The sequence below is a fragment of the Dermacentor andersoni genome, chromosome 3, assembly GCF_023375885.2.
Source record: "Dermacentor andersoni chromosome 3, qqDerAnde1_hic_scaffold, whole genome shotgun sequence".
NCBI lineage: Eukaryota > Metazoa > Arthropoda > Arachnida > Ixodida > Ixodidae > Dermacentor > Dermacentor andersoni.
Window position 1 is genome coordinate 12,154,454 of NC_092816.1, and position 21,638 is coordinate 12,176,091.

Sequence of the window (21,638 nt, forward strand, 5' to 3'; positions counted from 1 at the left end):
ACACCCGTGTACTTAGATTTAGGTGCACGTTAAAGAACCCCAGGTGGTCGAAATTTCCGGCGTCCTCCACTACGGCGTGCCTCATAATCAGAAGGTTTTGGCACGTAAAACCCCACACTTTAAAAACAGTTGCACCCTTTGGGGTGTATATTTGTCCCACAACGATAATCGTCATCTGTCTTGCCCGCGTTTCCTTTCTTTAACGCTGCGAGCCCGGTACTTCCCATTCACGAACGGCATGCGCGTTATCAGTGTAACGCAGCATTCTCGACAGGAAAGTAGCCAGCGCCGAGTTTTCAAGAAAGGAAACGCAAGCAAGGCAGATGACGATTATCGTTGTGAGACAAATATACACCCCAAAGGGTGCAAACTGTTTTTAGAGTGCATAATCTATAATCTATCTTTCTTGCAAACGCCGCGCCCGCTACATTCCTGTCAGGAATGCTATGTCATGCTGATAACGCGCATGCCGTTCGTTACTGGAAAGTACCGGGCTCGCAGCGTTAAAGAAAGGAAACGCATCAAGGCAGATGACGATTATCATTGTGTGGCAGATATACACCCCAAAGGGTGTAACATTTTTAGAGAGTGTATGTATTTTTAGGTCGCAATTCTGTGTGAGTGCAAGAGCGGTGTTTTGCGAGTGGCACGCAATCTATCTTTTTTTCTTTCTTCTTTTATATTGAAAAATGCTGCGCAGAGATTCGCAGAAATAATTCGGTACATGAGAACTTCAGATCATAAAATGAAGGACCACCTGCTGGTCAGATGCAATCAGATCAGTCAATCTATCTCCTTATTTTATTCGCCTATATTTAGCACACCGAAATTGCATTATTTAGTTAGCCACGACATTTATTTGTCGGTAAGGCAACGGCGATTTGTTTAGCAGGAGCGCAGCGTCCTCTACTGCGCTTATTTGTTATTGTGTCAAGTCTGAACCTTGACAACGCGGTTTGCGGAAGGTGGCTACGGTCCTTTATTTGGTGGCTACCGTCTACGGCGTTTTCACATGCAAACCTTGGTGTAAGCGCGTAACCGCAAAGTAATCTATAATAATGCCTGATTATTTAGGTGACGACATGCGTAAGGCCAAGAAAGATGACAAGGAGGAGAAAGAACAAGAAATAAAAGGTTAGTTTACCGTGCTATTTGCTCGTGTCGCTGATTTTTGTTGTGTCATCTCGGGAGTTTTCGATTGTTAGCGCTTAAGAATTCTTGCATTTTATATTGATGTGCTATTCTGAGATTTTGGTTGGGCGAAAGCAAGCATCTGTGCTACAAACACTTGTCATTTGCCATATATTGCTAGTTTCTAGACACTTCATTGCTGCATACGCTCTCATTTACCGTGCAGTTCTTGACGAAGGAGACATCGCTCTGCTGAAGACTTACGTAAGCAAATGGCAGCTTCTGTTGTTTCATAGCCTGCTTTTTTTTTTTTTTGAGAGGCTAGTCGCGCATAATAATCACAAAATGTTTCTAGGGAGCCGGGCAGTACAGCAAGGCGATCAAGCAAGTGGAAGAAGATATTCAGTCGATCTTGAAGCGCGTGAATGAACTTACAGGTGAAATCGTTGACGAAGTGTGGCCAAATTCAGCGTCGTTCAGCATGAAGCACGTCCGCGTTGAACTTGTTTTACTGCAGGTATCAAGGAGTCCGACACAGGATTGGCCCCTCCGGCGCTGTGGGATTTGGCAGCAGACAAGCAGACCCTTCAGAACGAGCAACCGCTACAGGTGAACATCGTGTGCGATTACCAGAAATTTCACGTACATCCCAAAGCAATAATTTAGAAGGGAAGGGTTTAGCGCAGACAAGTTTACAGCTGCATGAAATATTAATGCAAGTCATCGTTCAGTATTAAAATTAAGTGCGCGAGTATCCTGAAACTGACATCATCCGCAGCTCACCTTATAGCTATGCTTGACTACTGATCCCATGGATACCGTGCGCCTTCTTTTGGACCAAGTCTCAAGCGTTTATGAATGGGAAAGACTGAGCATTTGCTGGCTGAACTTTTGATCTATTGTTTAATTACCACAATAGATTCTTTATCTCCACAGCAGACTTAATTTTAATGATAGGGAACTTAGAATGTAGCAACTGAATGGGAATCAACCACACCACTTAGCTTACAGTGCTTACACTTTAGGAGCTTACACTTTAGGAGTTTATGCACTTAACAGTATGCCTTCTTTTTATTCTCAAGCAGCCCATGTGCAATTATAACATATAAAGGAGCACTCATATCCTGAGATTGTCCTCTTGTAAAGTGATGAGCAGCATTGGGGCGAATATGTGAGCCTGTGGCCACTCTCGGCAGAGCGCCATTGCAGGCAGCGTGGTCGAGCATCAAAGCAAACCTGTGCAGGCACAGTAATGCCTAGTGGCTCCATAGCTGTGTGCGCTTAATCGAGCTTCGCTTGCAGCAGTGTTACACGAGCAGAGTCAGTTGTGAAGCCAGCCTTGAGCTTGCGCTTGGCATCTAACAAGCTCTCGGATTCCCCATCCTGAGCCCAATTAATTGCATTGACTACAAAAGGCTGTTTTTCCTTGAGGGGAAAGAGTTTGGTTCCTTTTGTTAACAGCTAGAGGTAATGAGAGAGGCCAGACAAAAAAACGACGGCACAACACATACCTTCTTTTTGTCTGTGTCTTGTGTTGCGCTGTTATGAACCTTACAATGAATCCTAACCAACTGGCCCAACTTGCCGTCTTGATGCAGTTGATGAAGCTACTGGCTTTCTACATGCTTCGCACAAACACAAGGCTCCCACGGCTCTATATGAATCTAGCATGCCAACAGTAGTGCTTTTGATGTCTTGTAAAATTGAAAATGCTGAGCAGTGTTATTTGTTTATTTAACTTGGGACAATTTTTTTTTCATGATTGCATATTTAGTTACTTTCAGGACTGCAGTAAGAAACTGTCTAACTACATGTATTTAAAACTATGCTCTGCAGGTTGCCCGTTGCACAAAAATCATAAATGCTGACAGTGAGGACCCAAAGTACATAATCAATGTCAAGCAGTTTGCAAAGTTTGTTGTTGATTTGGCCGATTCTGTGGCACCAACCGACATTGAAGAAGGAATGAGGGTTGGGTGAGTTGTGCCTTGCCATCCTCTGTGATCGTTTGCCAGATATAATGTAAGAGATTTACACTGGTTCGAAAATTTGTCTCGACTGCTCAGCAGCTGTGGCATTTTGTAGCTAAGTACAAGTCCATGGACACTTGCGCTCAACGGTTTCACTGTTGCAAAAAGAAAACGCTCGTGGATTGAAGATTTAGTGCAACTTAAGGTCCCCTGAACCACACCTAAGAATGGAAAAATGGTGGTCAGTGTAATCGATCTGTTCTGTCACAGTGCTTTGTTGCCATAAGTCTGCTTTGTGTGAGTCCATTTCAAATCGTTGCCATAAGCACTCTACAAAAAAAAAAAAGGAAATTGGCAGGGGATGGTTGAGGAAGTGACAGGTGCCTTTCATGTCAGTCATTGATACCAGCGTCGTGGGGTCTTCCAAATACTGGCATTGCCAGCTGAGGGGAACTGACAAGTTGAGGGGAAATAAGGAAAGTAAACCTAGAATACCCTGAAGAGCACATATTGCATCCACCGCTGCTCACTGCTGCTTCCACCACGTTACTTTACATTTTCTCAACGAGCAAACAAATATTCTACTTAGCCACATTGTGATGTTTTTTTTTTCTGTTGCAGAAATGAGGGTATTTGCGCGATGAAAAGGAAGAAAATGAATGTCATATGTACTATTTTCATTTTTTGCAGACCGATCAGGACAATGTTCATTGCAAGCATTTTAAATGTCACAATCTCCTGAGTGCTACTTCTATAGATTGTGTCGTCATAAGCAGGCCAGTGCTCTGTCACACAGATATTTCATGTCAAACTGCTTTTATGTGACGAGATGAGCGGGAATGAACACGCAAACAAGCGAATTATTCGTACTCCATGATTATTAGTGTTCCTTCAGTGTTCGTTGCCATTTGTGAAGTTCCTCTGTTCCCACTTTAATTTTGATTTCCTTCCCATTTTGCTCTTCACGGTTTGTGCACATAGTGTGGACCGAAATAAGTACCAGATTCACATCCCACTGCCACCCAAAATCGACCCTACAGTCACCATGATGCAAGTGGAGGAAAAGCCCGATGTGACATATGCAGACGTTGGTGGATGTAAAGAGCAGATTGAGAAGCTGAGAGAGGTTGTTGAGATGCCACTGTTGCATGTAAGCACTGTCCTATATATTAGCTTTGTGGAAAATTTTTATCTGCGCAGGTAAACATCTGTGTAGGCATGTGGGCATAAGCTTGGTACTTGTGGACGGACAAGTGCAGGCATGTGATATATTGTTAGAATTTGACTGCAGGAGACTTGATATATGAATTTACTTCTTTTATAACACAGGGAATTAGACAGCAACAATCTGGGAAAGAATATATAAATTGTTCTTGGCAAATCAAAAATGAAGTTATTGTTGCTCTTTTGCCCGTGTATTAATACGAAACTTCTGAGGCCTCAGAAGTTTAATTTATTTAATCTGTACTGCCTTTCAGTACACTGCCAAAGTGGAATTATTCGTCAAGGAGGACTGTAATATTGGCAAATTTCAATTTCCAATGCCTGCCAGGTTGTATGTTGAACCAGCGACCTGTGCCACTTGAACACAAACTATGCGGCAGCCCTAGTTATGGTGCTTAAAATGTGTTGCCATATATGTGCTCTTTTGACAATAATGACACTGTACTGGTAGCAGAAATGCAGCATTTTGTAGTTGGTGGGGGGGGGGGTCCCTTCTTTTTTATTTTCCCACTTGTTGTGACATGACGTCCCAATGGCTGTGCACCACAGCTGCCACATGCCTGCTTGAAAACCATGGTCTGATCGAAGTGTGACTAAACAAAGGACAACAGAGATGTGTACTCTAAAAAATTATCTAGTATTACATTCAACACGTATACTTCAAGCATAGCTATACAAAACATCACCAGGGAATTACATAAATATGGAACATGCTAAGCAATGAGGGGGTTTTCAGTTTACTTGTTGAAGGTAAGGCGGCTGTAGTGACTGCCTTGGCAAGGTGGATGTTTACTCGCATGTGAGAAGGTAGGAAGCAGTTGTGGCAATGGCGAATGCATGTCCATAGAGAGCTGGGCAATCCTCTTGTCATTTGTGCTAGGCTGCTAATGTGGTTTTAATCTTTTTCAGCCTGAGCGTTTTGTCAACCTAGGCATTGAGCCACCCAAGGGTGTGCTGCTGTTCGGACCCCCTGGAACTGGGAAGACCTTGTGTGCCCGAGCTGTTGCCAACAGAACAGATGCCTGCTTTATCAGGGTTATTGGTTCAGAACTTGTGCAGAAGTATGTCGGAGAGGTAAGCATAGCAGTGTACTTCGTAGGGGATACTATTTTCTATAGCGTAGAGCCGTGCTTGTGAAATAGGAATGCATTAGGAAAGCTCTGTGCATGTTTAAGAGGAATCAAGGCCCCTGGTGTGTATGTTTGGAATTTATTTGGTTTGTTAATGCCACAAGAGAATAATGTATGTAAGAAAGGTCACATTGCTTTATTCCTTTAATTCACCAATGGAAAGACAACATGGAGCTTTCAGTTATTCTTTGAATATTTACTGGGTGGATGTGGCTTCAATCCTGTCATCCAGCCAGGAAGGGATAAAGGTTTATCAAAAGTAGTTGCTTGACTGTTATATAAAACACTGACGTGTAGCCTGGAGCAATTTCAGTATCTGGAAGACTCCAAGGAACAAGAAGATTTGTGCAGAGAGAGTTTGTGGTCTTAGTGGTACACAGCTGCTGCAAAAGCCAGTGACATCTTTCGCTGTCTATTTTTCAGGGTGCGCGTATGGTGCGAGAGCTGTTTGAGTTGGCTCGCAGCAAAAAGGCTTGCCTAATATTTTTTGATGAGATTGATGCAATCGGAGGTAAGGGAGCTTTTCTTGATAGCTTGTATAACCTCGCATTATTTTTCTTTGATGTGTTGTAGAAAAATTCAGGGTATGAGTGATGCACTGCCAAGACAAACAGCCTGCAGTGTGCTGTCTTGCTTTGCTTAGGTTAAATATCTTTGAGAGCAGTGTGTTTGCCAGAGATTTTAGACGTGTCGTAGTGTACATGCCTGTCGTCCAGCCATATAGTAGTAGTAGTCCTGAGATCTGTATCAAAGCTTTAGAGGGGCAAAACTCCTTGCTATTCAGAGCTCGGGAGTGTTAAGGATGCTACAGGAGCCCTGCCACATGAGCTGGTAATTATGAGCTTTTTCATTTTATTCGGGGAAATTAATTTATTGATTGATTGATCAAAGCAAGTGAATTCATTTGCTGCCAGCACATTCATAATGCAGCTCCACAAATGCAGTATGCATAGCTGCTGTAGCTCTATTTACAGAGTCCTTTAAAACTTGACTTTGCACACCTCGGTGAATGGGAGGGGCGCTTTCACATGAACTGTATGATAGCTAGCATTTATCATGGTATTGTTGCAAATCTAACACTGTAAATACCACAAATCTTTGGCCGGAGAAGTCTCTTTTGTTCTCGTGCAACATCGAATTGCAATATCTCTTACACAACTACACAGGCTCACATACATTCACTGGGCCTACAGCATAGTAAATGGATATAAGAAAGCTTTTTGAATTTCTAGTATACACATTGGGTGTCCTGACGTGTCAGCAGTGCCTGCCAAAAGGCACATAGGAGATGCACATTTTGCACAAATTATGAGGCACTTTTAGCAATGTATACATGCTGTTTGTGATACACACTGAAGTATATTTAAATACGCTGTGCTTGTTTAACTGGTTTTCATTGTGAACACCAAATTTTATTAATTTCACTACTCTCATGGCCAGTGCCTTACATCTTTCCCGGCCAGACAAGTTTCCATTAAACTTTGGGGTTTATAAACCACAGGAGAATGAGGGAAGAGAATTAGCACAATGTGGTGTTGGCTGGAGGGCAAGGTCAGATTATTTCATTGAAATGTTAGCTCTGGACTGAACATGCTCTTTGTTCTCTACTATAGTAACTAGCTTTGGTCTCTAGTTCTGTATTTCTAGTCTATGGCCTCTAGACCAATTACTAGCCTATATCCATGGACTCAGATAGTGATGTATGCACCTGCAAATATTCTTAAATCTGAATAAATTTGGATCCATAGGCAAACTGCAGAGTGTTCAGAAAGATTCAAAAGAGAAAAAAGGAAATGACTATACCACTTTCACACAGCCAACTCAGCTCCCTTGAGATGAAAGAGTGTAAGACTCAAGGAGGGAGTTACAGCCATATGATGTGGTTCAAGTATATTCTTAATCAGATGTGAAGGGCCACTTATGGGCTGCCTGGCTCATACATGTAATGCATGTTTGCAAAAATAATTTGCCTTCAGGTAAGGATATAATTATTTTTTCTTTGTGTTCAGAAAGCCATTAAGATTTTGAGGTCAAGATAACAAAATGTTTTAGATGCTAGTCATCTAAATAAGAAATGCATTTTGTAAACTTTGATGAGCAATTCTTTGTTAGTTTCAGTGCTTGCATTTCGTTTTGAAGAACCTACCTAATGGTAAATTGTCATAACAGGTGCCCGTTTTGATGATGGCGCTGGGGGTGACAATGAGGTGCAACGAACCATGCTTGAGCTCATCAACCAGCTAGATGGCTTTGACCCCCGTGGAAACATCAAGGTCCTCATGGCAACCAACAGGCCAGACATCCTAGACCCTGCCTTGATGAGACCTGGACGACTTGACCGCAAGGTTGAATTCGGACTTCCCGACTTGGAGGTACAGCTTTCCAAAGTCCTGATTTTGCTATGTCTTGACATAACTGGGCCACTTAAAGTAGAGCAATGAAATTTGACGTGTTTATTTGGGAAGAGCTCTGAATGACTAATTAGAAAGTTTCATTAATATACCTCCAGTAGTTCTGACATAAATATTTATTTACATCATTGTTGTACCAAACTTGCAGAAAGCCTGGCATGACAAAAAAACATGGTAGAAGCCCACAGTTTCTCTTGTAGTTTAGCCATAGTAATGGTTTGTGCAGTGACCTTTTCCAAATATTTTTATGACCCTGATTTTTTTTTACGCAGAACATTATATCCATGTTTGTATAATGCAGTCATTATCGTCATGTCAAATTAGCTAAACAGTAAAAAAATGAGATAGTAATTCAAAAACATAGCAATGTCACTTTGTAGAGAATTTACTAAGGAATGTGCAACAGACCTCATGAAAATCCATCAAGCCTGTGAGGGTACCGGGCCGACGCCAGGAGGTCGCATAGAGTCGCAGGCACGGGACGGTAGGCAACTGTGTGTGGCGGGGAGGGAGAGCATGGAAGGCGGGTGCGTGGTCGGCATACGGGGAACACTCGACAACGAACTGAGTGAGTGAAGTAATCGACGGAGCAAGCCGCGTGCGGTGCGGCAGGATGGAATGCAGACAGCACGTGTGTGCGTGCACAGAGGATTTTCTGAAATAAAGAACAGACTCTACAATTGACATAATGAAAGTCAGTGACAAGGGAAAGAAAAAGAGTGGGGGGGGGGGGGGGGGGGGCGCTTATTATGCATTTCCTAGACAAGCGAGTCGCAATATTTCCAGCGTGCTTTTCTTCTGCACAGCGGGGTGAATGATTCAGTCAAGTACCAGAAATGAGAAGCTCTTTTTTGACGACACAAAATCTGCAGGGGAGCAAAAATGCCCCCAAGTTTTATGCATGCGCTCATCCCATCTTTATCTGTGTGTCGGACTTTTATTGCTGATCCCCCATCAGCAGTTATGGTTAACTTGATCCGGAATGAGGCAGAGGCGCACCGTAAGTGGGGCCACAATGTTCTGTGCTTGGGAAAGGGATTTCGCCCCCATAGCACCCCCGCTCCCCCCTCGGACCACCACAGCTCTCACCTTGCTTTCACATTCAAGCTTCCCCTTTCATCTGTGTCCCTTTTTTGGAGCCCACTTCTTGAAATTTTCTCTTTCGTGGGAAAGGGGAAGGGTGTTCTCATAAGAAAATTTTGGGGGGAGGGTTTGACCCCCCCCCCTGGATACGCCAATGAAGGTACAGTCGCCGACTGATTTTTCGGACTCCAAAAATTCGGACACGCTCGATTATTCGGTCTGCTTCGCGGCACCGCCATTCTCCTTATAGACCATAATGTATAACTGCCAAAAGTTCGGACTCGTTGCAACCTCTTGTCTGATTTTTTTGGACACTCTTTGAGGCAACTCTATCGAGAGCACCATGCACCGACTCTGAACAGTGCATGGATCGACTTGCTGAACGCCATTTTTGTTTTGAACGGCGCCTCCTTGCTGCCCCACGAAGTGGCGCTACTGGAAATCCCCGCTCATCATCATCGTTTCTGCCTGGTTCGATAGAGTTGCTACAGCAGTTCCGGTCTCAGCTTAGTAAGCCATGTCAAGACAATCCAGCAGCTGATTTGTTTGTTTCTTCGTGCACGACGCTCCAAGTAGGCCACGTTTTTCGTTTGTGCGACTGGTGTCTGCGTGACGGCGTGGTGGTCTTTGCTTTGTGTGTTGTGTTGAGGTTGCGGTGATCCAACGCGGCATACGGAAGCATTGCGTCAAGTGTCTAATGGCGCCAACAGTGCCCGCCCCGACTGCACTGGGGCATGCCAGAAAGCGGGTACCGGGAGGCCTAGGATTTTTCGCCTTCCGATGTGCTCCCTACTGATGCCGAAAATGTTCTGCGGAGATCTGCGCAGCGGTTATTCCGCACACCGTCTCATTTCACAGTTTCACAGGTGCTAACACTGCTGTACTGACATGCGCAGAATTCGACGACGGCGAGATCATTCGTCAGGTTTCTGCTGCACCACCGGACGATGACTCCGAGTCGGAAGATGACGCACCATTGATACACTGCCGTCGCATGCGGAGCGTGTACGAGCAGTGACTGTGCTTTCAGCCGCCTATAGTGACCGTACGACCTTTTCCGAGATTCAGGCTTATCTGATTGCGCGTAAACAGAATAGCGTGCAACGGCACATTCACGATTTCTTCAAGCCTACTGCCGAGCCCGAATAAGTGCATGGAAATAAAGTTTTTTTTTTTTTTTTTCTTAATCTGCTTTTTCGGACACCTGTTTATTCAGACATTTCCGCAGTCCCCGTGAGGTCCGAATAAACGGTTGGCGACTGTATATGTATCCATGGTAGCAAAACTTCCATGGAAGCTCATACATCATGTAATGTTGGCTTGTAGAGGCACCGCAATTCCATCTACATTTTTCAGGGCCAACTTCTTGGAAAAAATTAATGTTGGCCGTTCAAGGCTTGTTGCGCCAACTCGGCCACTGTGCCATCTCATATCCATCGTTGGCACTACATAAGGAACGCACATAACAGCAGTACAAATGAAGTGCAAGTGGGTCAGAATATTCGCCACAACATTGCGTCACAAGGCAGCATGAAAGCAGTCACTGACCCATCTGTATCTAATGCCCTCATTCTATAATACAGTCGAACCCACTTATAACGATACCGGTTTTAACAATATGTCGGTTATAACAATTAGAAGCTGCTGAACTGTCAACTTTTGTATGTTTTCCATGGTGAAATAAGCTGCTTACTACAATGCCCCATTGCCTTATTATCGGTTATAACAATGAAGTTTGCCTGCTGGGTGTCCGAGCCGAGTGGTAGTGAAATGCAAAATTCTAGAAAAAAAAAAAAAAAGAGAAATTCGAGTCGCTGCATGATGGGCCGCCGCTCCAACGGCCACTGCATGCTCATTTTCTAGCCATCTCCGCGTGCCTCTCTCCCCTCGCCCTTCCCCCCTTCCGAACACGAATGGGCTGCACGCACAGCTCGGCTGCGCCCACAGCTCTACGCCGCCCCATCCTCCGAAACAAGAATGGACCGCGCCAACTGCGCTGCTCACAGGTTGCTAGCAGGTTGCCTGCTGGCTCCTCATACAGTGCAGTTCTGCAAACAGCTAAATCGCTCGTGTTGGTCTTCGTTGTTTGCGTCGAAATCGTTCCTGGCCACGCGGTTTCTCGCTGCCGAAATGGAAGATGGCGGATCCGCCCGCTGATCATCGGCAATGCACGATGATGTTGCTGGTGAAAAGAAAGCGCACAGCTTTAGATTTGTTAATAACTACGTGCTTCTAACCAATGAGGCTATCGTCACGACCGTGTTTGCATCAGATAGCGACGGCAGTGATTAGGCGGTAGGGCAAGCTGCCCGATGAGGCAATCGTCGCGAACGTGCTTGCATCAGATAGTGGCTGTGACGACAGCAGCGATCATGAGGTAGGGCAGGCTGCCTCAACGTTGTCCTCACAGGAGGTTCAGCAGGTGATTCAGTTGCGCCAGGGCTTTGTTTTTGCGAGGAACCTTCCGCTGCACTATGTGGAGCACCTGGATGCCTTGGAGAATTATGTCGGCAAGCTTTGCGTAAAGCATGCAAAGGCTGAGGGACGTAGGGTTTTCTTGTGTAAACCAGTGAGAAGTACATGTCGAGATGCTTGTGGCGACCCCACCTCAGCGTTTCTTCTGGATTTCTCAAGCTGAGAGGCTGCCTCGGCGATACTCGCATATCGCTTGGCACCCGTGACACCACTTTGCAGTTGTTATAGCAGTGCCATGTTTTAATGCCGAGAGCTGCGGCTTGTTACACACGATCGGAGCACCCAGGGAGCAGTTAAATGAGTGAACACAATCAGCAGCTGGATGGAGGAAGGTGGTGTGGAGGGGCACTGGCCTCCCCGCCATTATAGTTTTCTCACAACAGCTCTGCCATACCCCTATTTTGATAACAATTATCAGTTATAACAATGGAATTTTCGTGGCACCTCAATATTATTATAAGTAAGTTCGACTGTAGCTGTCATTATACCTGTGAGCCTCGAGTTTTGCATGAATTCAGACCAGTGGGTTTACCCAGATTTTAAACCAAGTACCACATGCATGTGTCCTTAGTACCAAAGTACCTCTGTTATTTTAGTATCAAGGGAAAAGAAATACTACATTGCAATAATTAACAAAAACCACACTTTCATCTTCACTAGCACAGCACGCATGCCACCTGTAGTTATTCTCTTGTACTGAACACATACCGTATACTCAGGTAATAAATGCACTCGCATAATAAATGCACTCCCAACTTTGCTCTTGAAAATTTCAATTTTTGTTTTCCCCTGCGTAATAATCGCAACCCCAGCTTTGCTACTGTGTTGTCCCTTGGTAGTATGGCCGTGCTGTAGTTTTCTGGAGAGACTAGGATCCCTACTCTGTTTAAACCAAGCCTGTTGTAGCTCCGATGGGGCGGCCGGATGGAGGATTTACGGCACGAGGCCTAAACGGCCGGGGCGCGCAGCGCCGCAAGAAAGAGCCAGACTGCTTCAGTCGGGGACCAGACGAAGAATGAATTTTTATTTCTGCGAGGGGAAACAGGAGGCAGCTTACAGCGTTTGGCGCTGAGTGGCGCCCTGACGTAAACGACCCAAAACCGAAACCAGAAGCCAACGCAGGATACCACAAAGCCCACTTAATCTCAATGCCTGTAGCTAAGTTGGAAATACATAGTAATGATGCCACGTAAGAAACGTTGAAATCATGTAAATGAAGTTCTGCAGCTAACTTCTGTAGGCTTCACATCCATGCTAGCGGCAAACATGCCATGGTGGCATACTGGCAGGGGCGGTGGGTTTGATGACTGAGAAGCTGTTGGCAAAGCCATGACAAGAGAACACTGGCAGCAAGCATGCAGTAAGGACAGGCTGTGTCTTATCACGGTAGCTTGGGACCTGATGGAAAGAGCGACCAAAATAACGCTCAGGCAGTTCTCACCACAACCTTGCCACCAGTACCAGCGCAAAGGCACATCGCAGACTCTAGAGAGAGAAAAAAATGCAACTGGCTCTCTGCAACAGTTACTTTGCACGTAATAGCAGAGAGCATGCACGCAATGCGTGGCCAGGTGTGGCACACGGGAAAGTCCAAGTGATGAAGGGGGTGCGGGGCAGCTGGCACTTGGTCGGCATAGTGAGCCTAGTAAGGCATAGTGTTGAATTCGCGTGTCTATTGCTCGCTTTTATGCTTATCTTTGGTTTTGCTGTGTGTGATGGGCCCCAATAGAAGAGGGCCTAATACACTACCCTGGGGTGCACCTGACATTACAGCTGATGTGGAGGAGCTAAAGTTATTCACAGATACAAACTGCTGCTGATTAGATAAGAAATTGCGAAGCCAGAATAATGTTAATGAGTCAGTCCTAAGAGCAGTTAATTTAGCAATTAGGCGACAGTGAGGCGACATCGTTCTGTATTATGGACCCATAACTGAATGCACGTACAGGTCTGGGAGGACGTTAGAATCAGGTAAGTACTGCCAATAGAGCATCCGTTTGTTTGGGGGTTTTTTCTGTCCCCTTTTTTAATTCAACATGGAGGATAAGTCAATCCATTTCATCTGTTCCTTCGGGATCAAGGTTTGACTATAAAATGTTGCTGCTATTGCTGTTATTGTGTAAGCATGTTGTTGGTTCTTGATATGATGTGGTTCATGTCAAACTCTGTTTCTAAACAGGGTAGTGCCTTGTGCAGCGAGGCTTGCCTCACTATGGCTACATTTTATCCTTTACTCTGGGCTGTTTGTCTACAGTGCAAACTGCTGTCTATTGTTTAGCAAGCTCTTATTTGCATCTGCCAAGTACTATTCTTTAAGAATGCTTGAATAGCCAACAAAATTTTGAAAGATGCCTTATTGTGAGCCACATGGTGCCTTGTGCTTTTACGCTGTACTTTCCAGGGAAGAACGCATATCTTCAAGATCCATGCCCGCTCCATGAGTGTCGAGAGAGACATTCGTTTCGAGTTGCTGGCTCGTCTTTGTCCCAACAGCACGGGTGAGTGGCAGAGAATGCTGTCTGCTAGTTTGATGCCAGTTTGGAATTAGAGGTGCCCTGAAGCACCTGTCAAAACCAAAGTTGCTATTTCGTTGCTTCATTTTCGTTTCTTGGTATAGAAGTAAAGCTGGCACTTCAGTAAAACCTGAGCATCCAGATTTCACATTTACTTTGTTGTACTCTCCCACAGTGCCATAACTTTAGTGCTAACAATGAACACGAAATGAAGCTAAGGACCATGCAATTAGTGCAGGAATGGAAAATTATTGATGTAATATTAAGAGATAAAGATTGCAGTATTGAATTGAGATCAATTGCAAGTACTAGCTTATTTACTGGTTCAACTTAATAGGAGGAATTGGAGTGAAGTTCACTTGCAATTGACTGTTAAACTAGTTGGTTCACGAACACAAAAAATCACCATTATAAGGCAGGATGGGATACGAACACACAGGCACGCAGTGCAGTGTCCATGTGCACCTTTTTATCCCGTCATGTCTTACAGCTCTGGTTTTCTGTGAAGTTCACTTAATGCATTGGGAAGATAGTATGTTTATTAAACTAACACAATGGGTGTCAAGGGAAGGGAAGAGCAGTTTGGGGCTTGTAGAGGATTAATAAAACTTGGTGCTGGGCTAGTTGGTGAGGCATTCTTTAAAACTGATGGTAGCGCTAAAAAGGATGGACACACGATGAAAAGACGACACGACGAGGAAACGCTAGCGTTTCCTCGTCGTCGTGTCGTTCCATCTTATGAAATCCATCTTATGAAATTCTTAAACATAAGATGGATTTGGTTAGCACAGGACAGAAGTGCTCAAGATCGAAGGGAAAGAACTTTTCTGTACAGTGGGTGCTTCTGATGATGGTGATCTGATGAATCACTGTAGAAGTGTTTTTTTATCGGCGTTTTACTTCTATATTTCATAAATTAGAAAGGCAGCAGCGTTCAGAGGTTTCTGTGTTCATTGCCTGCCTCTTTAAAATACGCAGGTGCTGAGATCCGCAGTGTCTGCACCGAGGCAGGTATGTTTGCCATCCGAGCAAGAAGGAAAATTGCCACTGAGAAGGACTTTCTGGAAGCCATCAACAAAGTTATCAAGTCGTACGCCAAGTTCAGTGCAACGCCTCGCTACATGACCTACAACTGAGAAAGTGCTTCCATTGTGAAGTTTGTTTAGTGGTGTACTACTAAATACTTGCTTATGGAAAGCTATTGCTTTGGGTAACTTTTTATACCTTGCTTCGAGGTATTTGAGACTCATTTTACTTCCACAACAATCGTATCAGATGTGCTCCAGACAAGTTGTCATGTTTTCTGATCTGATGGAGCTAATTCAAGCATACTGATATTTACATTTTTAGAGCATGTTTAGAGCATTGCTCGTAACAAAGCATCCCCTAATGCTGAATTTTTTTTAATCCTTCCAGCCTGCTCATTAGCGTCGTAGTTCTGATGAACTCTTAGATAGCATGCAGAAATTTTTCCAGGGCCAAGGTTTCTAGGGCTGCACATTGCATTCTGATGGGGGCACACGAATTCCCGCCATACATACAAGTCTTGTGGACTCCGGGGCATGAGTCCTTACGTGGAAATCGGCAAGCACACGCCTACGTCCGAGCGCATGCACACCGGGAGCTGCGAGAGGGTCATGCCGAGCAGTTCCACTTCGAGTCTGTAGCGTTAACCTACACGCACATCCATCAACACTATCGCCTTTCACGAAGAACACTAACGCCACCTCATAATGCTCTGACGCGAGAAAGAGCCATGATATGGCGAAAACTCTAAACAAACACATATCCACATTTGAATCTCTACCACGCCATACACCCTGTGCTGTATTACTATAAATTCCCACACTGCGATCAATGGGCAACGCTTTACCACATGGTATGGGCTTGTGCAAGCACCCCACAGCTCGCACCTATAACACGCCACCACACAGCAACAGGAAGCCGCGCTGTCCAGCTCTGACTCGACGGACCAGCTCAACCTGGCCAACCGAGTGAGAAGGGCAGCTAAGGCCACTGTACTCCTGGACTGAGAGGACCACCCACTGCACAGCAGAAGAGCTACCTACGCTCGTGGACTCTCTTCAAAAAGTTTCTGTCTCTCTCTCTCCCTCAGTGTTCTTGCTGCGACAATTTGTTGCATAAAAATGGGGTGGTCCCCAGTATGCTGAATATTTTGCTGGGACCCCATCACGTCACAAGTCGTCAACTGTTGTTCAGTCGGAAATGCAGCACTATAGGTTCTGCTTTTCGCTGTGAACCTGTGCAAAGATACAGTCTCCTGATCACACTTTTCGTGATTGTTAGGATCTGTTGCCTGTTTTACTGAAAATCGAAATAGCGGCTTGTAAAGGTGCTTTCTGTCCAGCTTACTTCGACGTGTGCATCAGTCACTTGGGTACAATGAAAGCAGACCCTAGAAAATAAATGGCAACGATATTCGTGGTATTGCGGGTGATGAGCGCCAGCTAGTCCACATTGCACTTTTCACTCCTTGAATCTGCTTTGAATTGGGCTGCCACGCATGCATGAATGGGTGGCGATTATTGTATGGTTTTCTCAAGGATACAGACAACGTGCAGGGCGTATTCACATGATTGCACAACATGAGCGCGACGTCACAAGATGGCGAACACTTGTAACATCAAAGCGACGTGTAAGCACTAAAAATCTTTAAGGGGGGATGAGGGGATCGGAACTAACTTTTTCATTTTTTATCTTAGAGTGATGAAATTTGGCATACAGGTTCGAAATAGCATCAAACAGACAGCTGCAAAGTTTCACAATCATATCTTCAGTAGTTTTTATTTTATCATTATTTATATATTGCTCACATGTTGCTTGCTCGTGGAAAGCCTAGCGTGACAGCAAAATGGGTTATGGGTCTGTAAATGTTTTTAATAGTTACTAAGAAGTATAGTCTAAGTCAAGATTCTCTTAATTTCTTTTTAAATTTCTCTGCTCTTCTTCTAAACGATATAGTATGCACCTTCTCTTTATGTTTAGAATGTATCATGCTCCAATTATTGTGTAATAAAAAAATGGTGAGCCTAAATGGTAAATCTGAGACTGTCTTGACATAAGGCACACTTCACCAATTGCAGCAAAACAAACAGGATTAAAATCCGTGCTCCCATTGCCGTGCTATGCTTTCCACGAGCGAGGTGATAAGCTCAAAACAAACTTTTGAGAAAACAAGCCTCAAAGTTCCATACTGGCACACACTGTCTAGAATGCTCCTGCATTGTAGAATTTGGTGTCCTTGGCAGCAGGTGACTTCTTAGCCCTCTGTCCTTTCAGGAGATGGACTTTGTGTGCCTTCTTCATTCGCTGGGAGTCTTTCTCGACAGCCCGCTGAAGAGAGAGGGCACCAGGGCGCAGGCCCAATGTTGTGCACAGGTCTGAATAAGCTTTCAGACTGCCCGAGTTGTACTTTGAAATTGCCTCGTGCACTGCTGTTTCCACAGCAAACAGTGAGGCATGCTGGTCTTTTGATACTAGTGACCATATCACTGAATGGAGACTCTCAGCCGCGTTTTGAGTTTTGCCTCCTCTGCACCGGGCCAGCAACTGAGGGTCTGAGAGGCGCTGGTACACAGGCAGGAGTGCTTCAGCAACTTTAGCTGAAAGCTTGTACTTGTGAGCTGGTGCTGGCTGCCCTTCTGCCTCAGCTGACCGGTGGTTGCACCAGCTAAGGGGGCCAGGGGGACACAGCTCATGATGGGGCTCATCATCTGTTGATGTGATGTGGTAGTACGTTGCCATTACTGCCCTTTGCATTTCCTCGACTTCCGAGTGGTTCCGCAGAGCAAGGCCATAGTAGTTTGTCAGTTTTTTGATGAGCTGCTGTGTCAGGCCCCCCTTTCCACCTAGTGGCTCTCCTTTCTTTGCCTTGGCCACCAAAGAGCGAAGTGCAGCCCCCATTCGTATTTTAACATGATTTATGCAGTCCTCTTTAGATAGCTGCACAAAACCATAAACTTCTTCATCACATAGAGTGCGAAACATGCGGCTGTCCCCGTCACAAACTATGTTTGTGTAACGTAGATCATTTCTGCTCAAGGAGCGCCTGAAGAGCTGTAGTGCAGCCTCAACCTCCATTCTTCCAGAATTCACATCAGTGTTTTTCTGGCACTGGTGTTGCTGCTTCCATTCAGCATAGTTGGGGTCACTTTCTGCTGGCTGTCGGCTGCACCCAAGGCAGAAGTTGGACAGAACTATGCAGTCCAACACAAGCCCTGTATGGAAATCAATTATACAGCCTACGCCGGTATGGGAGCTGTGGCCGCGTGTCAACCATGTGCCATCATACACTACTGTAATGTTCTTTGAAAATGTTGTCTCCATTTCAGTGTACACCTTTTTCACTGCCTCTACAGCATCTGTGAAGATGTTGTGTGCAGCTGCCGCTGCGGCAGGCTTGAAAGTCTTTTTGAGGTGCCCATCATATGTTTTGTGGTGCAACCCACGATGCGAGACATTCATGGTGGCCCAGAAGTCATTAAGAGCAGTTGGTCCTTTCCCAATGCTCTTTATTGCTTGCATAGCTCTGATGTTGACCTCGAAAGCTCTAGAGCCGCTCTTCCTTTGTGAGGACCACTCAGACTGTAGGGTACTACCACAGGAAATTATGCATGAAAGTACCATCTTCACAGCTAGTCCCAGTTCAGTCTCGCGGTGCACTGCTAGGCCGGGCTGCTGACAAGTTGGGCAAAGCGGGGAACCAATCAGCGAGTTCAAAGCAGCAACTTGAACAAGCATAAACTCCTCTTCTGGAGGTGCGGGAATGGCATTTTCCTGTGAGCCAGTCAGCCCGAACTTGCGCTCCGTTGCTGAAACCGCGCGAAGCGATTCGCGAACTCTCGACGCTTGCAGTTCTGCAGTTTCCGCGGACACAAATCGTGTTTCCAGGTGAGCTTGAATAGTGCGACGTTCACTGGGCGAACAGTCAACACTGTGATGAGCGGCAAGGTCGGCCGCCGGCGCATCCGCGGCAGCGAGCGTGCGCCCGCGTTGCAGCTCCGTCGAAGCGCCGGAACTCGTCGATGGCATGGGACTGCCTTCACTGGCGGTTGTTGGCTGCGGAGACATCTCGGCGTTGAACGACACACCGCGGAAGCGCGTCTCCGATGCTCTGCAGTCGGGCGGCGATGACCGCTGCAAGCTCACTCCGTAATCTGTGCTGGACGAACTTGCGACGGGACGCTCGCGTACGGCGAGACTCACTGGCATGTCGATCGTCACCGGTGAAGTAACACTGCGCCCGCGCTTCGACGGCAAAAGATCATGGTTCGTCTCACTATCGCTGGCTGGTGCTCGACTCGGCGCAAGATCCCGCAGCACGTTGGGCGAGAGATCGCACAGCACGTTGGGCGCGTACTCCGCCGATTCTGAACGGACGCTCGGCTCGGCCGAACCACCTGCTGACAATCGCCGCTTCTTCCTTGCTGTGACGGGCTTGCGTTTCCGCTTCCCGTAGGCATGCTTCGTCCGGTACTTCTTTTCGAACGTGCGCGGATCCATTGCACGTGGCCGACGTCCTCAAAACACAAGAGAAGGAAAGTCCAGAAAGGCTTCCCAGCAGCGGACAAAAGCAGACGCTCCTTGCGCTCCTTGCCTCGGCCGCCATTATGGCGCGGCGTCGACCAATGAGGAGGCGCCTTACAACGAGCCGCGGCGCAGAGCCAATCGGGGCGCGGCAGCCATTGGCTGCTCCGTGCTGCCACTCTCCTGTTTTTCTTTTTTTGTGCGCTTGCTGGCTGGCAGGGAAGGAAGGGAAGGGCTGGGACAAAGAGTCAAAGAGTCGGGCTTTCCAACGATACCAAAATGGCGGCGCTCCGTGGCGGGAAAGCCGAGCAGTCGCGCGTTGAACTTCGCGGCTTTTTCGCGATTTCGGGCGGATTTGTGGACGCCGGCACCGACAAATATATTTATTTTAAGTGCTTAGAGTTTGTTTTTCGGTGAAATATTTCAGTACAAGATAGAAATGATGCTGTAGATTCTGAAAAGCGTACTTTTCAAAAATCGATTTTTTTCGCGAAAATCGCGATCTGATCCCCGCTTCCCCCCTTAAATTATGCGATTTTACGTGCCCAAACCACGATTTGCCAATGAAGCACGTCGTAGTGGGGGATTCCGGAATAATTTCACCACCACGGGCTCCTTAACGTGCACCTAAATCTATATAGACTGGTGTTCTCACATTTCGCGCGCGTGGAAACGCGGCCGCCGTAGCATAGATTTGATCCCGCGACCTCGTGCTTAGCAGCCCAACACCATAGCCACATAAGGAACCACGGCGGGTCGCACTGAAATTGCGCAACCGTCGAATTCAGTTTAGAGACCGCAGCGCAAAAGCTACCTTCACATTGAGAAAACAAACCCGGATGATACACTCGCGACTGATTCATTATAAGAAGACACGCCGATTATAATACCAGCAATGCACATGTACGTGCATATGCAAAAAAAAAGAAGCCAGACACAGATGTGCCACAAGCAATACTTGATCAGATGCACAAAGTGAAGCAGCTTATAATGTGGCAGAAAAAATGTCTGGAGTATAGAACTCTCCTCGAAGCTCCTTTTACATCAGTATGTCCCATTCAAGAAGAAGCCAACCTCAGAAACCTTAGCTTCAGCAATCTCGATGCTGTTATCACCATTTTTGAAAATTTTTTACACCACTGGGGCGCGCATCTAGCCCAAATTCATGCGCCTCCGTCCAATGCTGGGGCCTGGCCGCGGGAGCCGAGGAGAAAAGCGTGCCTTGGGAAGCACGCTCAACAGGCGCGTGAAGACAATCGAGGAGGAAAGCGCCGTGGGGAGGAGAGTGTCGCTACTTTCTAATTATTAAAGGGTTTCAGCGCTACTTGAAGTCCTGCATCAGAATGGCAAGTTGGGTCAGTTAATTGGGATTCATACTAAGGTTTGTTACAGCGCGACAAGGACCACCGGATAAAGTCACTGGAGCGCTTTGCCTACAGCGCCGCCGCCGCTAGGAAATGTGCGCCGCGCGATCCATGCGTTCCCGTGTTTGCGCTTTCTTTCTGAGCTATGAGCGACGCAGCCGGCGGGAATTAGTCTGCTCAGGTCTGCTCCTGCTGCTAAACGAGCTGCCCGAGCAGAAGCTCAGCGCCGCCGCCCGAATCAAATTCTTTGCCACAATATATCGCGGATTCGAAACACCTAAACAGTTGCGCTCAAAATTCGCATTAGAGTGTCGGAATCATCGTTGAAAATTTTAAGGCGAAAGCCTTCACTCTCTCCATTTCAAGGTCGCATTGTGAGATACAGAAAAACAGCGCGGGAAGTAGCACGCGCGCTGTGTATACGTTGCCACGTGGGCTCAGAGCTGTATATGACGCACCAGGCCCTACAGTCGCAGACGTGTAAGACCGGGGAAGTACACCACGGCGGAAGAGGCTAAAGCAGCTCGAAATGCCGCTCGTCGTAACCGCCGTCGGGAGGAAGCGGCTATGGATGAAGCTGCTGCAGCGGCCCTATAATCGCCGCAGGCTTTCTGGGAATGCAGAACTGGTGGCTTTCGCCTTCACATTAAGAAACTTATAAGCATCCCCCTTATTTTTTAAGCGTGACATGCTTTTAGCTCCCGTTATCGGCGACATTCAAGTGACCTTGAGCCAAAAGCCAGAACATCCGGGCAAATTCCGAGAACAAAACGAGATCATCCGGGCAACC

The 21,638-nt window shown here is 46.2% G+C and overlaps 1 protein-coding gene across 1 annotated transcript; it reads left to right on the top strand.

The window, feature by feature from the left end:
• The first annotated feature begins 941 nt into the window (after nt 1–941).
• On the top strand, nt 942–15,134 carry Rpt1 (26S proteasome regulatory subunit Rpt1). The gene is made up of 11 exons (XM_050169758.3): nt 942–1,134; nt 1,358–1,395; nt 1,487–1,568; nt 1,649–1,740; nt 2,968–3,107; nt 4,083–4,251; nt 5,235–5,399; nt 5,879–5,966; nt 7,625–7,827; nt 13,826–13,922; nt 14,916–15,134. Exons 1-11 carry the CDS (start codon nt 1,059–1,061, stop codon nt 15,071–15,073), a joined length of 1,308 nt encoding a protein of 435 aa, XP_050025715.1. The 5' UTR covers nt 942–1,058; the 3' UTR covers nt 15,074–15,134.
• Nucleotides 15,135–21,638: the final 6,504 nt, after the last annotated feature.

What these genes read in the sequence shown, in the direction of transcription:
- Rpt1 (XM_050169758.3), top strand. Translation starts at nt 1,059, where the DNA reads ATGCCTGATTATTTAGGTGACGACATGCGTAAGGCCAAGAAAGATGAC. An exon ending in GAAGAAGGAATGAGGGTTGG is followed by an intron (nt 3,108 to 4,082) that starts GTGAGTTGTGCC and finishes TTGTGCACATAG; the next exon opens with TGTGGACCGAAATAAGTACC. An exon ending in TCTTTGTCCCAACAGCACGG is followed by an intron (nt 13,923 to 14,915) that starts GTGAGTGGCAGA and finishes TAAAATACGCAG; the next exon opens with GTGCTGAGATCCGCAGTGTC.